General features: G+C 45.8%; 1 protein-coding gene across 3 annotated transcripts in view; it reads left to right on the forward strand.

Moving 5' to 3' along the window:
* Window positions 1-1,737: 1,737 nt before the first annotated feature.
* The window catches only part of nrp1a (neuropilin 1a), a 72,878-nt gene continuing 57,930 nt past the window's right edge, over window positions 1,738-16,685 (forward strand). The window contains exons 1-3 of one of the 3 annotated variants that reach the window (XM_049564742.1): window positions 1,738-2,274; window positions 3,528-3,980; window positions 5,260-5,434. In XM_049564742.1, coding sequence (XP_049420699.1) covers window positions 3,914-3,980; window positions 5,260-5,434 — 242 coding nt within the window. In that variant the 5' untranslated portion in view covers window positions 1,738-2,274; window positions 3,528-3,913. Of the gene's footprint in view, window positions 2,275-3,252; window positions 3,981-5,259; window positions 5,435-16,685 lie in introns of those variants that run through there. The other 2 variants (XM_049564744.1, XM_049564743.1) reach the window with 2 other exon arrangements.

Below are 16,685 nucleotides of genomic sequence, written 5' to 3' on the forward strand. Positions count from 1 at the left end.
ATAGAGATGCCCGGCACCATTTTAACATTTGTGTTATCAGCAAGACAGAGAATTACCGAGGCTGGGATGGGAATAAAGCCACTCGATCCTCTGTCTGCCTCTCTCTAGGAACAGAAAATAATAATGTGCAGGGATTGTAGGCTTATCTTGCTCCATTGTGTCACGAAAACTTTTCAAAAGGGGGACATCTCAATACACCATAAAGCATGTCAACCTCCTGAATTGACAGTGCTGCTTACATCCCTCACAGGGCAACACAATGATTTATGTCCTTAAAACAAGCAGATTACAACACACACTGCATCAAAGTTATCATTTCAGCAGAGTGCTGTTAATGCTGCTAATGCTGATGCATGAAGTCTGACTCAGATTTATGCTGAATATAGTGATTAAGTCTGCAAAAACCTTTCATCAGCGCACTTGTTTGCAAACCCAGCTGTGCACTCTCAGAGGCATTACAGTAAGGTGAGCTGGCGGAGCAGTTGGGTGCCTCTGCCTGAGCTGCTCACCAGCTCTGACGCCCCCTACAGGGCAGAAGGCTCCCAACCAGCAGAGACCTGCAGCTGGAAACCTCCAGTTATTGCAGTCAATTGAGCTAAAACAGCAGAGAACTCAAGCAGCAGTGTGTGCCAGGCTTAACCCTTAAAGCCCGGTGACAGCGGGAGGAGGAGCAGGGTCAGGGAGCTTGGAGCTTTATGGGAAGTAGGTTGAATTTTTGTTTCAGTGTCAGTTCCTCTTCTACTGGAGGGTTGTGCAATGAGAGAAAATATGAATGGGTGTTTTGACCGAAAGTTTTGCTCTCTCTGCTTCCAGTTTTCCAGTTTCATAATCAGTTATGGCAAATTAAAGTTTGTGAGTGCACTCTAGAAATCATAATTCATTTTTTTAGATTGTTTCCATGGTTGATCCGGTTTGTTTTTAGATTTCTAAAAATCCTTCCTTGTCACCTCTGCTGCTAATTTAACAGTTCATACACGCCAAGTCCAATTTTCATTGTCATCAATCCTGTTTTCACTATTAATAACACCAAATACTGTGATTTTTATTACATTTATTTGTTTGTTTTACAAGGGTTTGTGGCTCCACACTCCCAGCTGGTGTCATATCTCACACCTTTAATGTCACAGTGGTTGAAATGACATATGCTGTCACTTGTGAGTCTGTGTATTTTTGGTGCAGGCTGAAGTGTGAGACAGACAGACAGATTGTCCATACAGCAGTGTCTTTGTTCACAGGAACAACAGTGCACACTCAGTGGGTCCCCTGAGCCCCTATAGGCTCCCAGAAAATGGGGCCATACAGCATGTCTATGATGTCCTTATGATGTTTCTATAGGAACCTGTGGTGTGTGTGGTGCTCCTTAGTGTCTGTGATGTCAGAGTTACAGATTCACTGTGATGTTCATGTCTCACCTTTGTTAAACTTATAACAGAGGCACTGTAGTTTCTCATCAGAGCTGGCAGATTTTCTGTGAGTGATCCAAAATAAATAAAAAATGGATCTCATTCAAGATGGCTTATGAGCTCAGAAGACGCCGTCGGGTTACAGAGCATTTTCTGTCTGATGCGTCCAGAGAAGGCTACAGGCTGATAGAGAGAGAGGGAGAGAGAGAGGCAGCTGGGTGAAATCTGCATCTCGATTGCAGAGACACCCCCTCCACACACACCAACACACACGCACGCACGCGGACAATCACGCGCGCCCGCGTACTCATCTCTCGTAAAGGGGCGTGTGGGGCTGGCAGGGACTCAAACCCTCTGCATTTGCATCAGTGGAGGAGCCGAGAGCGGTGGCGCACTGAGACACGGACTGGAGAAAAAAAAACTTAGATCAACCGCGACTTCTCTGATTCTCTGCGTTATTCCTCAATATCATTTTGATATTTTCTGGGACTGCCTGTGCTTTTGCTTCACACTGGCCGGATTTCACTTGTGACAGCGCTGAATGAGAGGCAGCGGAACGCGGAGGGAGAGCCGGAGAGATCAGCGGGGAGGAGACTAGTGTGTACGCGGACATCAGAGCGAGTCTCCGGGCAGCGGCTGTGCGTCTTTGCGCGGTGGGGACCCAGGACCGAAGTGGACTGCGCTGTGTTTCTCCCCCCTGTGTACAAGAAAAGGGGGTGTCGGGGGAGAAATAACTTGACTTGCTTTTGTGGAGAAGATCTGTGTCATTTTGAACAGAATCGGAGGAAGCCTATCGGATCGTACACTCTGCTCCACGCATGTTGGAAGTGGACAGAGGAGGGCTGCGGGTTTGCGAGTCCTCAACACGCAGGTGAATGCAGCTGTTTTTATTTGGTTTGTGCATGAAGCTGACAGAAATGCCGGTGCGTTAAAGTGCCTGAAATCATCATAGATTTTTCATTATTTTTACATAATTCCACGCACATATTTTAACGTATGACTGATATGATCTCATTATTATGTCGCAGTCATTTATTCCATGTGTTTAAAAATATCTAAATCATAACATGCATATTAAAACAAATGTTTCATATGTTGCCATGCATTGTGTTCATGCAGGATTGTGCAGCGCAGGACTGTATTGTGCTGCCGAATACAAGCCTGCTCCGTTCCTTTTTGTGTGTGTGTGTGCAGAGTGACCCAGTAAGGGCAGCCTTGAGTAAATGACTCGAGGCTACTTTAATTTATGCTTTAATTGATTTCCCCTAAATTTCGGAGTGCCGGTTTAATGGTGTCACTGTTGTGGGGCAGACAATCGGCGAATCTGGGTAGCTACCGGCGCGTAAAAGAAATCCACAAGGACTAAAAGGGGGGAAAACACTTTATTATTTAGCTCCTGTACAAAAAAAAGGAAAAAAAAAAAATGGGCCTATTAGGAGCACTGCAGCGGAGATATGCTTCCATCTGGGCTGGATCAGTTTTGGAGGAGGGATGGATTGAAGACACAAAAGGGAACTTATGTAGTTTAGTGTGTCACAGAAAATTATCAGTCCCAGATAGAAGCGGAGGAGGACATCCCGAGGAAACACCCCTACTGTACTCCATAGAATCCAGGTTATATGTTTGGTAAAATGACAAAGCTTTATAGCAGCACAGCATCGCCAAATTTCTTAATTTCCTATGTGGTGATATCCCAAATAATATTTTTGAGATGTTCCTGGAGGGAGTCCTGTTGTGTTACTACATCTCCCATTAATGTCTGGCTCCTTTTTGTGTGAGAGGGAGGGAGGGGAAGAGAGAGAGTGAGTAAAAGGAGAGAGAGTCATGTCACTTAACGGACTGCTGGTACTCTGTGACTCAGTGCGCAGCTCCGCTTACATATAAAGACACAGGGCTTTTCCCACATAGGTTGGCTATATGTAATCAAGCCAATCATCAGCCTCTCCGAGTCCCCACTCTGAGCCTATAGAAGCAAAGTGGTCACAATTTTGGGGAAGGGGTGTATCCGTGCCTTTATAGCCTTGTTTGTACCAGCAACAGCGCGTTCAGACAGAATCGGGGAATGTCCAGAGCGCACGGCGGCCGCAGCGCGCAATCCTAACCTGCTCTCTTTTCACTCCGCAGCCAAGGATTACCTCCTGCCCGGGCATCATTTGACGGAGTAACAACGCAATAATTAAACAAAAGAAAAAGGAGTGGGTGATTTCTTCATATATCTTGGCTTCTTTGGAGAGGATATGGCACGGTGGGCGCTGGAGAGAAGAGCGCAGCCGGCACAGGCGAGAGGAAACAGGAGCTGAATGACAGGATGCCAGCGACCTGAGCCCGCACTCAGATCACTTCCAACTTCGTTCAAAGAGACACTTCTGCTTTATTTTGCCAAGCTCAGAGGAGGAGAGAAGAATATTTGCCCAAAAGAAAACCTGTCGGAGGAGTTTAATTTCGGATTTTCCTTTTTCTTTTTTTCTTTTTTATATGCGTAATTTAATTATTTTGGTGAGAAAACAAGGATGCATTGTGGATTAGTCTTTCTCCTGTTCATGGGAATCCTTTTGGTGGTCAAGGCTTTCAAAAACGGTGAGTGTGACATATGATATCTGTATAAATAAAGCCTTTATGTACTCAGCAAAGCTACTAATCCCAATATTTTTCTAAAAGATTAGCCTGCTCTGATCTCCGCTGATCTTTTGGCAAACTCGCAACACGCTCACCTGCCAACACCTCAGAAAAATCCATTTTATTACATTTCAACAGAGACTTTGACTTCACAGATAATTGTTTTATTCTTATTATTTTAAAACTTTGCTTTTCTATTTTATTGAGCAGTTTTTCGATGCCTTGTGAGTGTATTTTTTTTTTAATCTCCCATGACACCATTAAATATCCATAAATATCTTTTTATTTGTATTTACGCAGGCACAGTTTCTCGTGAGGCTTGTAAACTACAAAACGCTCCTTTAAGAACATGATTTTATCAGCCTACTTTTTCGTGGGCCCAGCCATCAGTTAATAAGCTCTGTGTTTTGGTGAAGTTCAAAAAGTCAGCCTTAACACAACTTCCCCATGTTGTGTTCTTTACGCATCAGTTTCGTTTCTACTCTCATTCCTTTCTCAGTTTAATCCGATTTAATTGATTTCTAAGATGTGTGGATGTGTGTGAAGGTTAGAGCAGCAGATGGTGGAGGCTTTTATGATAAAAGGATGAAAACAATTGAAGATAAACGTGAGCAGCGGGCCTTTGAAAACAAAGGATAACTCATGTTAATGGTGAAACTCACACTGCGTTAAGGAAGTTTAAAGGAACAGACTGTAGATCATTGTGACTTTTGGCCTCGGGAAAACAAAAACTTAAACTTAAACTAATAGCTTTTATATTCAGACTTTTTATTTGTTTTGCTTATATGTATTTAAAGTTGCTCCTTTTGTTATTTTAATGTGGGGAACTGTTCCTTTATGTCAGTGTAACTTCATCTTAATGTGCCAAAGCAAGCCTACTTAATAGTAGCTCACTATAAACAATATTATCATCTGTTAAACCCAATTGTTTTAATAATAATAATAATAATAATAATAGACTACTTAATTACAAAATATGTAGACATACTTTGTTACAGTGAAAGTCTGTGTACACATTTGTTCATCCTGAACATTTAAACCCTGTAAAATAAATTTGTATTAGTCATAAACAGATAGATTTTGGACCTTCACTCTAAAGGAGTTGAACAAAATTTAAAGTTTGTATCACAGTGTTGTCCTGTAAGCCCATCAGCCCATCTTTAGAGAGGCACTGGTGTAGTAGACTCATGAGTTTTCTTTGTTTCTGTCCTCACACATCTCTTCTCGCTCCACTCCGCAGATAAATGTGGAGGCAACATCAGAATCTCAACCGCCAACTACCTCACCTCTCCCGGATACCCCTTGTCTTACCCGCCTTCTCAGAGATGCGTGTGGGTGATAACGGCGCCTGGTCCTCACCAGCGGATCCTCATCAACTTCAATCCGCATTTCGATCTGGAGGACCGGGAGTGCAAGTGAGTACAGCGTGATCTTATGTATGAAAAACAGATGTGCTCAAAATAAACCTCATATTCAATCAGATTTTTCCCCGGGGCTCTGATCGGATTTAAAGTTAGTTTGGGAATAAATCAGTTTTGTTTTACTCTGCATGAATAGGTGAATGAAATAACAGAGAATGAAACTGTCTAGGAAGCTTCTCAAAGTCCCCATTTGGCCCCCAGACTTCATTTTGGGAACCTCTGCACCTTGAGAGTCTGTGTAGAAGCCCTTCACACACACCTATAGATTAATAGATGTATTAGATTCATATTTTATACCATGTATGCATGTTCCTTTCATATGTGTGCAGCGGTCATGTGTGTGTGACACTCATTCCCCCCTTCCTCTCATGCATATTGCACATGAAACTGCGCCATCTAGTGTCCGCAGGCTCCCTGAAACTGTGTCAATGCTGCTCTGGCACTGACACACAGGGCGGCAGGAATGTCTCACCCCTGCCATTTGGTTTTGGAATGTCCCCGCTCCTCGGCCTTGTGGCGTGAAGTCACCGGGGTGTAATATCGATTTGAATTGCCGTGCTTTTTGCAGAAGGCTTTGAGAGGAGAGCTGTGGGCTCCAGAAGACTCAGCAGAGGATATTAACTGTGGTTTAGTTTATACACTGCAAGAGAAAATGTCCTTATTAATGAGCCATTCATGTTTTCCTCTTAAAATCCCATCACTCTGCACACAAGAAATTCCAAGAAGGGGTTACATAGAATAACAAGTCTCAGCTTATTTTGATCAGGCAGTCGTTTGGAAATGCAACGATATGACTCATGTGTTTTTTTTCCCCACTAGGTGACATTACCCTTTTTAAGTTGAATCTCCCGGTGACAGTTAGTTACTGATCCTTATTTGACTTGTAAGCCGCGAGCTGTCGCATCCAACAAAAGGCTAAGCGGCTAACCTGTTGTCAGATAGATAGTTTAAACCGATGAAACAGGAGACAGACAGTAATGTGATGAGCCTGTGTCAGTGTGGCTGCCCTGAGGTGAGCCTCGCCTGGGCAGACTGCCTCACTCTGATTGCCTGTCTGTGTGTGTGTGTGTGTGTGTGTGTGTGTGTGTGTCTCTGTATGTGTGTGTGTGTGTGTGTGTGTGTGTGTGTGTGGTTTTTGGTGCGTGTGTCGGTGCCTCTGCCCTGCTCTGTCTCAGCTGTTTGTTTACGCTGCAGGGCTCGGGAGAGTACAGGGCTTTGCTGGATCCTGTTACTGTATCCTCACTCCACCCAAACCTGGACCCTACGTTCCCTTTGTGCCCCCCCCACCCCAACCCTCACCCCTCCAGTATATGTCTGCAGGGTTTGGTTTTTTAATCCCAGATTTTTATCCCACTTTAACCTTTCTTTACTGCTGTCAGAGATTTATGGCAGGCTGAATGCCGCTGTCTTCTAAAGGCTGGATGCTCCTTGACACTTCTTTTGGGTCCGGTTTCAGCACCAGAGGGACTATTAAACTGTCTGAGATCCTCAGTTAGGAAGAGAGGGAGCGAGGAAGGGGCAGGAGGAGAAGGAGGAGGGAGTAGAAGTAACAATGCTCATGCTAATCAAATTAGTCAGGAATGAATTTCCTGTTTCTAAACACACGCAGCAAAAAGAATTCAGTCCCTGCAGGCTCGAGGAAGCTGCTTTTTTTTCCTCCCCCCCTAAGTTAAAAGGAGGGCGGGCTTTGAGTTTAGTGATCCATCGATGTATCATTTGCAAATTAGCACCGCGCTTTCATTTAGCCGCCACTGAATGTGCTGATTGCCAGTTAGTTGTTCATAAAAGCAACGGCAGATGAAGTTTGTGCAGTGGATGTGTTTCCATCTGTGATCATCTCTCCCTTCTTTTTTTCCTCGTTCGCCTCATGCGTTAAATTTGGAGCAAACACAAGCTACAGTATGTGCTGTAACACCAGGAGTGTGGTCAGAGGGTTATAAACCACTTGTCTAGAGGCAACGTTAACAAATGACAACAACAGACGGTTGTGAAACTGAAGTCTCCGATTCATGTGGCCACTCAGAGATTGCAGCTGGAAACGAGGTCGACCTGACCTACAGCTTTGTCCTATTTTTAACCCGGTGTACTGTTTCATTTTTAATGTTTTTAATGGAGTGGTTTTCATGGGACTTTAGCTCCACTTCACATTGTCTTCCACCGCCACTTTGGCTTCAGCTGGCACAAACAAGCCACACGCTGAGGTCCACTTTCCTTTTTCTGCCTTAATTTCAAATTATGGCGCTGCGAAACATGAGAGCGGGTTATTGTGCTAATCGCTGACAAGGCATGTCATAGGTAACTCAATTATGGGTCGGGGAATAGTTACTTATGTATCTGTAGACAGTAGTTGGGTGTGATTTGTGTCGGACCCATCAGACTCCCTGTCGCAGCACCACTCACCAAATCAACCCTTACATAATGGAAACTGATGAGAGCCAGAATGGCTTCCTTATCTGATGGACTGGCAGAGTGGGCGGAGGCGGCCGGGGCCCCACAATGCATGCTTCAGTGCACTGCCTTGCAATCTAATTAGTGGGCAAATGGAACACACATGCACCACATGTTCTCCAACATGGCTGTTATCAGCAAACCAAACAAGAAGCACTCAAAGTGGTGCTCATAAGAAGAAAAACAGCCTTTAGTGAGTGGAGTCTGGCCGGGGCGGTGTTGTTGCACGTGTGCACTCCCCTTGACAGGTTTGTTTGGGGAAGTGCAGAGGCCTGTATCCTGAGAGCTGGAGGAGGAAAACACTTCATCACAGAGATAAGGAGACTAAGTGAGCCCTGCGATTCTGAATGCAGAACGTGTTTACCTTTCACGCACCGCTGTAGACTTTCACAGAGCCGAGTAGCAGGGGCCGCCCTCGCCGCTCTCACAGCTAATGAAGTTTGAGGCGAAGGCGCAGCCCGCATCAAGGCAAATATTTGAAGTCAATTCGCTTCTGAAAATCAGTGGAATGAGCGAGCTAAGCTCAAGTGAAAAAATCTGAAGTAAATAGATATGCTTTCGCTCCGCTCCCTCCCCGCTCATGCACTCTCTGTTTCCCTGCGATCTGATAAGGGCTGTCAGGCTCGTCCGACTGTGACAGCTCTGCCATCTGAGGAAAAGATGGAGGTTTCAGTGGATTTGAATCTAAACAAGTGACAGACAGGTTTCACATAAGGCACACTGAAGGGCAATTTATCTATTTTATAAGACAGAGTATAGATCTTACTGTTAAAGGAAGATTGTCTGTGTAGAAACTGGATGAAGTGTCCAGTGTTGAATGCACTCAAACAAGATTTGGTGAATCTTCAGTCCTGAGCTGCAGGCATTTCTCTCCATCTCCTGCTGACTCGAGGAGGAGAACCAACTTTCTATACATATGATGTACTCCTGACAATATTATGAATCATTGATGGCATCGGATTTGCTGACCCGATCGAAAAAAACTTCTTCAGCACAGTGAAATCCCTGCAGCAAGCCAGCCAGTCAGTCAAGGCTGCAGTGTTTGTTTTGGAGGAGCAGGAGAGAGGGGTTAAAAAACAGAGGGAGGGAGGGAGGGAGAGAGACACTGCCTCGTCTCCCTCAGCCCTCCCTCGTTTCTTTGCTTTTCTCTCTGTCTGGATGGTATTTTTCTGAACCTAACAGAAATTCCAGTGTGACAGTGTGCAGCAGAGATGTATGGCAGGGTGGTACTAGGCAGAGATATTCGAGGAATGCCTTCTTGAGCGGCCCTTTGTGGGGGAGATGGAGGGGAAAGCCAGCAAAAAGCCTCCCACCTCTCCACGCTTCAAAAAGTCTGCGAGAGCCCCCCTGCCTTCAGGTGCCTGTAACTCAAAGCTTGGAAAAGCACTCTTTTCCTCTTCTTAATTGTAGACCTCTCCTTTCTCTGTCCCCTCCGTCCTCCTGCTGAGCTGCCCCTGTGGAGCTGCTTGGCCTGCTGGGAAGGCAAACATTCTCCGCTGTGCACCCTCCACAATAGACATCCCGCCCCTCCTGGCATTCCTGACCAGGCCCGGACTCCAGAGATGACTAACAGCAGCGCGGGACGGGGGGAGCGTGGGTATTACCCCTTCCCGGATCTATAGTTGGCTCTTCCTTTGTCATGTGGAATCCCACTAACTCCACTCATATGCTTACAGTGCCCAACAAAGGGTGCCACCTGTTTCTAGGAAGTGAGAGTGAAGGACAGAGGGGGCTTTTGGGAAAAGATCCCGCTGTCCACTTTCTCTAATACCCCTGCCACCTAAAGAGCATGCAGCAGTGGAGCTCCACAGCTGGGGAGTGAGGAGCCGTAACTCCTCTCTCAGGCTCCTCTGCAAGGCAACAAATAAGGAGAAGTGGGCTGTGTGACCGTTTATCAGCCGTTGTCATGGAGGAAAATAAATAAGGCAGGAACGCAACAGGAGCCATTTCTTAACAGGCCTGTGGCGGCGGAGGCTTTTAAAGACGGGAAGTGCTGTGACCTCCGGGGCTCAGGGGACGGGGCTTCGGAGTGACACGGATTGTTAGAGATACTTATGGCCTGTTAGCGGGCATTTATTTCTGCTGTCGATGTGTGCTTCTTTTCAAAGTGCATGTCAGGGAAGAATCCGTGCCGGTGGAGTTCAAAGCGGCGCTGCAAAATAGGCACGGCAAAATAAGGAGCGCGTAGGGCGACGCCGCTTCTTTTAACGACCGGGTTTGACAAAAGGAGCTGAAATTATGCACCTGGTATTTTCCACAGCAATAGACTCCCACAGTTCGTAACAATGGAAATCAAATTACACCTAGAATTACATTGAAACAGTGTACTGTGGAAGACTGGCTTGTCAGCGGCATATCAAAGAGCAATCAACTTTGAATCTATCTTGTTTGCACTTCACGGCAATTATACCAAACCTTATTTTGTCAGCATGGTAAAACTTTCAGAGACGAGCACTCCGCATCTTAAATTTCTATTTACAATACATCATCATTTGCTACCTGCGAAATGAAACCGCTGAGGAGGTGAGGTGAGCCGTTCAGAGCAAATGAAAGCTGCTGATAAACGTTACATGTTCACCTTGCTAATTAACCAGAGGGCAGGAGAGACGGGACAGCAGACAGAGATGCCATTGACCTCCACTCTCATTACTCTCTTCTTCATCTCTTTTAAACATAAAGGGTTTCTCCCTGGCTAATGAGCAGGATTAAAGTAGGTCTGTGCATATGTGTGCTTGCAATACGTGTGTGTGTGTGTGTGTGTGTGTGAGTGACCGTGGGGTTGAGGGTCCTTTTTTTTCATCTGCCGGTGAAGTGTTTCACCTTGGCCACGGCTTGGAAGGGCAGCCTGATTGAAAAGCTTTCTGGCCGTGGCATCTGCCATCCTCCCCGCTGCTCTGTCACCACTTTGATTCATGCACAACCTGACCACAACCGGGAGGCGAGCCACTCTACCTCGCAGCGGGAGGGAGGTCCACTTCACAGCCGAGGAGTAAGAAAAGGAGGGTGAGGAAGAGAGAGGGAGAGCGACGAGACAAGGCCAGCGCTCATAAATAACCCGCTGGATTTCAAGCCTCGGTCACATATCTGCGGCAGCACAAAAGCATCATACGGTCTCACGTGTCTGCCTGTTTTGTTTTTCATCTCGATGTGGGAGTTAGCGGCTCGTGTTTGCCAGGGATTGAGTGTCACTAAGCTGTTTCTGGCACACGGCTAGTGAATTCTTTTTTTTTTTTTTTTTTTTTTGGTCTTCTTTTTCTTTCCAGCCCTAAACCAATACGAGCTTCCCTATATGGAAGTTTCTTGTGGAACGGAGCCGCTGCCCACACAGCTTAGAGATGTCAGTTGTATGCTCTTTAGCTTTTTATCCAAAACAGATTGCGAGAAAAAGGAGCCGTATGGAGAGTCTCATGATTAGAGGACAACATTTGGTAATCTCAGCCCTCTATCTGGACACGCATCTATTGACTGTAAGAAAAAATCATACTCATTTTCCTTCCAGCGCCGATGAAAAAGCATTAAACACTGAGGCTATGATTCAATTATGCATCTCTGTTTCCAAAGGACAGTTGGCAATAAGCACCGTCTACCCCCTCTCTTTGCCTCATATAATATAATTAGCAACAGGTTTTCGTCTCTCGCCTTTTTTTTCTTCCCATCAAATGCTGATTTCTCGGTTTATGAGGCTGTATGGGAAACAACAAGAAGGGGCAAGGAGGGTAAATGAGTGAGGAATCATTGGAGTTGATGATATGTGGGTGGCAGAGCAGTAGTCAGGCGTGGATTACTCTGAAGCAGTGCCTCCGAATGTCTTACTTATCCCCCCGTCCCAGAGGAGAAAGGAAAGAGAGGAGGCTCTTTAGTTGAATTGATGAGGGAGTTCTGGACACTTTAATACAGCGTATCCAGGCTTGTCAGACATGTTTCGCTCAGTGGTCTAACCTTGAATGGGGCTCGGGAGTTTGATTGATGTGGCTGTGGTGCTACGCGGCCTGTTTGTTGCCCTAACGCCACGGTGCTTACAGATCCACAAGGGATGGCAGGTGGGAGGGGGGGCTCAGCGACCACAGGGTTCTTTATTCAAACAATCAAGCAAGTCCCCAGAGGGACTGCAAAGTTTGTTTGCAGCGGCTAAGAGGGTAGGTAGGCAGGAAGTAAAGCCTATGACCGTCAGCCACATATCCCCGGGGTCATTTTCGGTCGCTGTGTTTGGGCCCAGCGGGCCGCCGGCTTGCTGGTGTTTCTCCACCACTCAACTGGGCGTGATTCGGCCGGGGCGGCAAGCAGACAGTGATTGATGGGGCGGTACCCTGCTGCTCTCTGATTGAGTTAGAGCCACTCACAATCCCCGGCTTTGTTTGCTCTTTGCTTGATCTCCCCTCACTAAATTGGCAGCATTAGTTGTGGTCTTTCTTTTTCGTCACAGCCACCACTTAATTTTTTTTTCTCACGGCTTTATTTTTTTGTTAGATGGCAGTAATTGTCAAAAAAAATGACGGTAAATTCAGCCTCACAGCAACCTTCTGTGGCATTATCACAGTGGGGTAGTGCTGAAAGTGTTATTAGTAGCCTGTACCCCTGGTGCCTGTCAAGCCGTTCCAGGATGACCCCTGCCTACTCAGTGTTAAGAAGGCCCCTCTCCTCCGTGCATACTTACACAGTCTCCTAGAGGATGTCACTAGAAAGCAGAAGGAAGTATTGCTCTCGAACAGACGACCTCAAACACCCTTTTTCTATCAAAATATGTGCATGCGGGTCCTTTAAACATGGAAAACTAACTAAACTCTTTCAAACTTGACCAATTTGGAACAATATTCAAGCTCATCTAGACGGAGACAGACGGAATTTGTGGCTGAGACGATAAAGAGTTGCAGAGGTTACCGACCAAAATGGTCTGGATCTGGATTCAATAAATACCTGTGACTACTGCAGAGTCACTTGTCCCAGGAATGAGTGCTGATTTTGACCTTTCCCACTAAAGACAAAAGCCAGATGTTAGTCGGTGTTAGTGGGGTTTTTTCGTCCGGTGGGAGAGGGGCTCAAGTTGGCAGCAAAGTTTGATTGTATGGCCAGTTAATGGAGGAGTCACCTTGCCCTCCAAATGCTGGCAGGTGCTGGCTGGCCGTCAGCACTTAGATCAGCCCTGTAATGCCAAGCATTCAGCTTCTCTGCCCAACACCATGGAAGAGACACACCGCTTGGCATGTGGCCCTCACAGCACGGCCTATTTTGGCTGTCGAAGTGCTGCATCATTGGAAAATCTGAGTTCTTTGCACACAGTGAGAACAATACAGCCTTCAGAATTAAATAAAGGATGTGGTTATAAATGGTAGATATCGCGTCCAAGGGCTGATCCACGCTGAAAGGAAACTGCCTATATCTGGCAACAACTGATCAACTGGCTATTCTGGCAAATATGTGCTATTGTAAAAACACTCTCCTTTATTTATTTTTATCCCTCTTCCTGCTAGGAACTAGGAATAGCTTGTCTTGTCCCAAGGTTATTGTGTGGTTTAAGGTCAGGTGGCTGTTTATCCGTACTGTACACACTCAAGTAGACAATCCGATCCCCCCAGGACTCGTTCTCAGGGCCTGTTCACAGTCTCCACTGCTCCTAGCCAAATTGCTGCGTGTCCAGCCAGATGACCGGGTCACGGAGCACCCAGCCCAGACTGCTCTCTGACCCCCTCGATCCCCCGCCGCCTCCGCAGACTGCAGGGAGGACAGAGAAAAGAAAGAGGAGGGAGAACGCTAGGGGGGACGGATGGGGCGTTTAATTAAATAATTCCCAGTGCAGTTATTACTACCATTGCCCTCGAGCTTCCAAGCTGTTGCTGAGCCATGTAAAAGAATCTTAGATACGAAGAGCGTGCCTCACGCCTCTGAACCTTTTGCTGGATTCATGTCGGCACCTGTTTGCCAACTCCCTCTATCAACTATTTGCACTACTTCTCTCTTTTGTTTCTCTTCCATCGCCCTATCAGCTGCTAAACTTACATGCCTTCACACTCCCTCTTCATCTCCTTCGCCAGCCAGTTTCCTTTTAACCCAGCAACACCACCGTCCCGCCCACGCCACACTCTCTTTCTCCCTTCCTGCCCATTGTGGAGATGAGAGAGAGTTTTGAACAGCACCCAAAGGCTTTACCTCTAGTTGACCTCAGCCTCAACTCCCCTCCTCCCTTCCCTCGCTCCTCTACTCTCCTCCTCAGCTCCTCTTGCTGTCTTTGAATGCGGCGTGCTCCTCGCGCACACAGCTCATTACCCAGCAGGGAGCGCCGCTATAGCTTCTCACAGCATCAGAAACAGATAGATGATTGCCTTTGTATATGCTCGATTTTTGGGGAGTGCATATTCTTATTGTTGCAGTTCTTCTCTCTCATCAGCCAGTAAAATGCGACGTTATGTCGTGCTCCCTCGGCTAATTTTAGTCCCATGATGAGGTCAGTGGGTCACTAGTTCAAGGTTGTTGACAATTATCTCCACATTTCCTCGTGTTTCTTCTTGTCACAAGGTTCCAGCATGCAGGGCCTCAATCATGGACATCCTACACATGTAGTCATGAACAGGATATCCAGTAATAGTCTGTCCCATAACAAGCACCCCCTTTTTGCGACATACTCAGAATAAATGGGATACTGTTCTTGGACTCTTTTGATTAGATTCATGGTCTATCCTGAAAGTTAACTCTTGGGAGTTTACGATAAAAAAGTTCCAGTTATTCCAAGTGATAGTGAACCAAATTACATTTTTTAATAGAAAAAAAATGCCTGTTGCTATATTAAAGGAACAGTGTGTATGATTTCGGGAGATTATGTGGTGACGATTGCAGATTGCAACCAGCTAAAGCGTCTCCTGATTAGAATTCCTTTAGTGTTCATTGTGGTTTTTACAGTGAGACGAATTATCCGCAGAGGTTTCTTCCTCTTGAAACAAACAGACCAGGTGATTAACGGGCATCTCTACATTACATTGAGTTGAATTATCCGCGGAGGTCTCTGCGTCTCTAAATCAAACGGACCAGGTGACTTAAACCAGTAAAAACACTGAATAAATAAGTTGTACTTTACAAATCTGTGTTTCTCCCAAGCAGTTCGGCTCATCGGAGACAGACGGCTCACCCACCACATGTTAAAGCGTGCTCACCTTTATTCTCTGATCACTGAAGATCCAGACGCTCTGCAGTTTTTAATGAGGAGCCGAACACTCCGCAGAGGTCTCAACTTCTCAGACATGGTGATTTAAACTGGTCAAAACACTTAATAAAGCAGTTGCGTGTCATCGTTGAGGGGCTGCTAACTACCATTGCCAGTGCGAAAATGCGAATGGCCGTATCTAGAGCCAGTGTTTGGTTTGTCCGTTCTGGGCTACTGTAGAAACATGACAGTGCAACATGGCAGTATCCATAGATGAGGACCTGCTCACTGTGTAGATATCAATAACTTGTTCTAAGGTAACGAAAACCCATTGATTCTTATTCATCAGGTGATCATACACGAAAGAAAACATACCTATTAAATTATATTCCATTTCTTCCAGTATGCCCCCCTAAATCCTACACACTGGACCTTTAACTACAGGATTTATGCGCTCAATTGCTCATGCGATTTTGTTTTGGACCCCTGCTTACAGGCCTGAGATATTTTACATATTCCTACATTGTGAACTAAGCTGAGGCTCGTGGGTCTTTGCGTCTGCATTATACAGTAGGTTGTGATGAAGCAGCCCAACACTATGCACCACCCTGCGGGGTGTACGTGTTTCTGTGAGTCCCGTATATAACCTGGGGGTGAGCAGGCGACTATAGCAGGGCGGGGACAGTGTGTTTAAAAAGACAGTATACGCCTCAGCCCTGCTGTGCCACATCGCCCCCTTTTCTCCCTTTCGCCCTGTTATTTTTACCCTTGACTTCTCATTGTTGTAACGACGGCGTATCATCTGAGCCGTGTCACAGACCCCTGTGGAGGACTCTCTCCTCGCTCACCTCTGCCTGCCCCTCTCTCCTGTGTAATCAGAGATCCTCTCAAATGTCAAGGTGGGACAAATGGGAGCCATTCCCTCCTGTAATGGCCCCAGAAATGGGCTGGAGTGCTTCTCACTCCCTCCCTCTGCTTCTCGCTCCCCTCTTTGAGGAAACACACAGGACTTTTCATCCTTTCTGTCTCGTCGACTCACTTTCTTTCCTTGTATGTTTCAGACTTTTATACAAATTTCCTTTTCTCTTTTGGCCCTTTGTAAATCTTATCACAGAGTGTCTGGCTTTGTTGTGTTAACGTGTTAAACCTTTTTATGATACGGTGTATAACTGACATATCGCATAAAAGCACTTATTCAAAACGGCTACATAATAAGGCCATTACTTCACTGTCGCTTTACTTCTATGAAGTGTTTCTTAGAAATCCACCCAAAGGGATTCAGCTGCAAAAGCATACATTCACGCGTGAATATTCATATCAGCACACAGAGATGCATATGGAGAGCTGCTGTATGCTAAGCAATTTCATTTCCGAAGTTCGCTTTGCAGGGGAAAAGTGCTAAATGTGTATTTCCATTTCGCCACGGGCAGTTTTCTAATTAATTGTACTTAGTCGTTCTTGCCGTATTCATGATAACAAGATGTGTGATGGGAAAAGAAAATGTGGTTAGATGGATATTCTGCTCACAGCTGCAGCTATTATATACAGCTTTCATATAGTCTTGAACTTTACACGTCAGCAGTGCACTGCAGATTGATGCAACCATTTTCACATTATTATTATCAAACAGGTAGCTTTTTGTTCTGTGCTGCACTGATACAGTAG

The sequence above is a fragment of the Epinephelus fuscoguttatus genome, linkage group LG21 (genome assembly GCF_011397635.1).
Source record: "Epinephelus fuscoguttatus linkage group LG21, E.fuscoguttatus.final_Chr_v1".
Lineage (NCBI taxonomy): Eukaryota > Metazoa > Chordata > Actinopteri > Perciformes > Serranidae > Epinephelus > Epinephelus fuscoguttatus.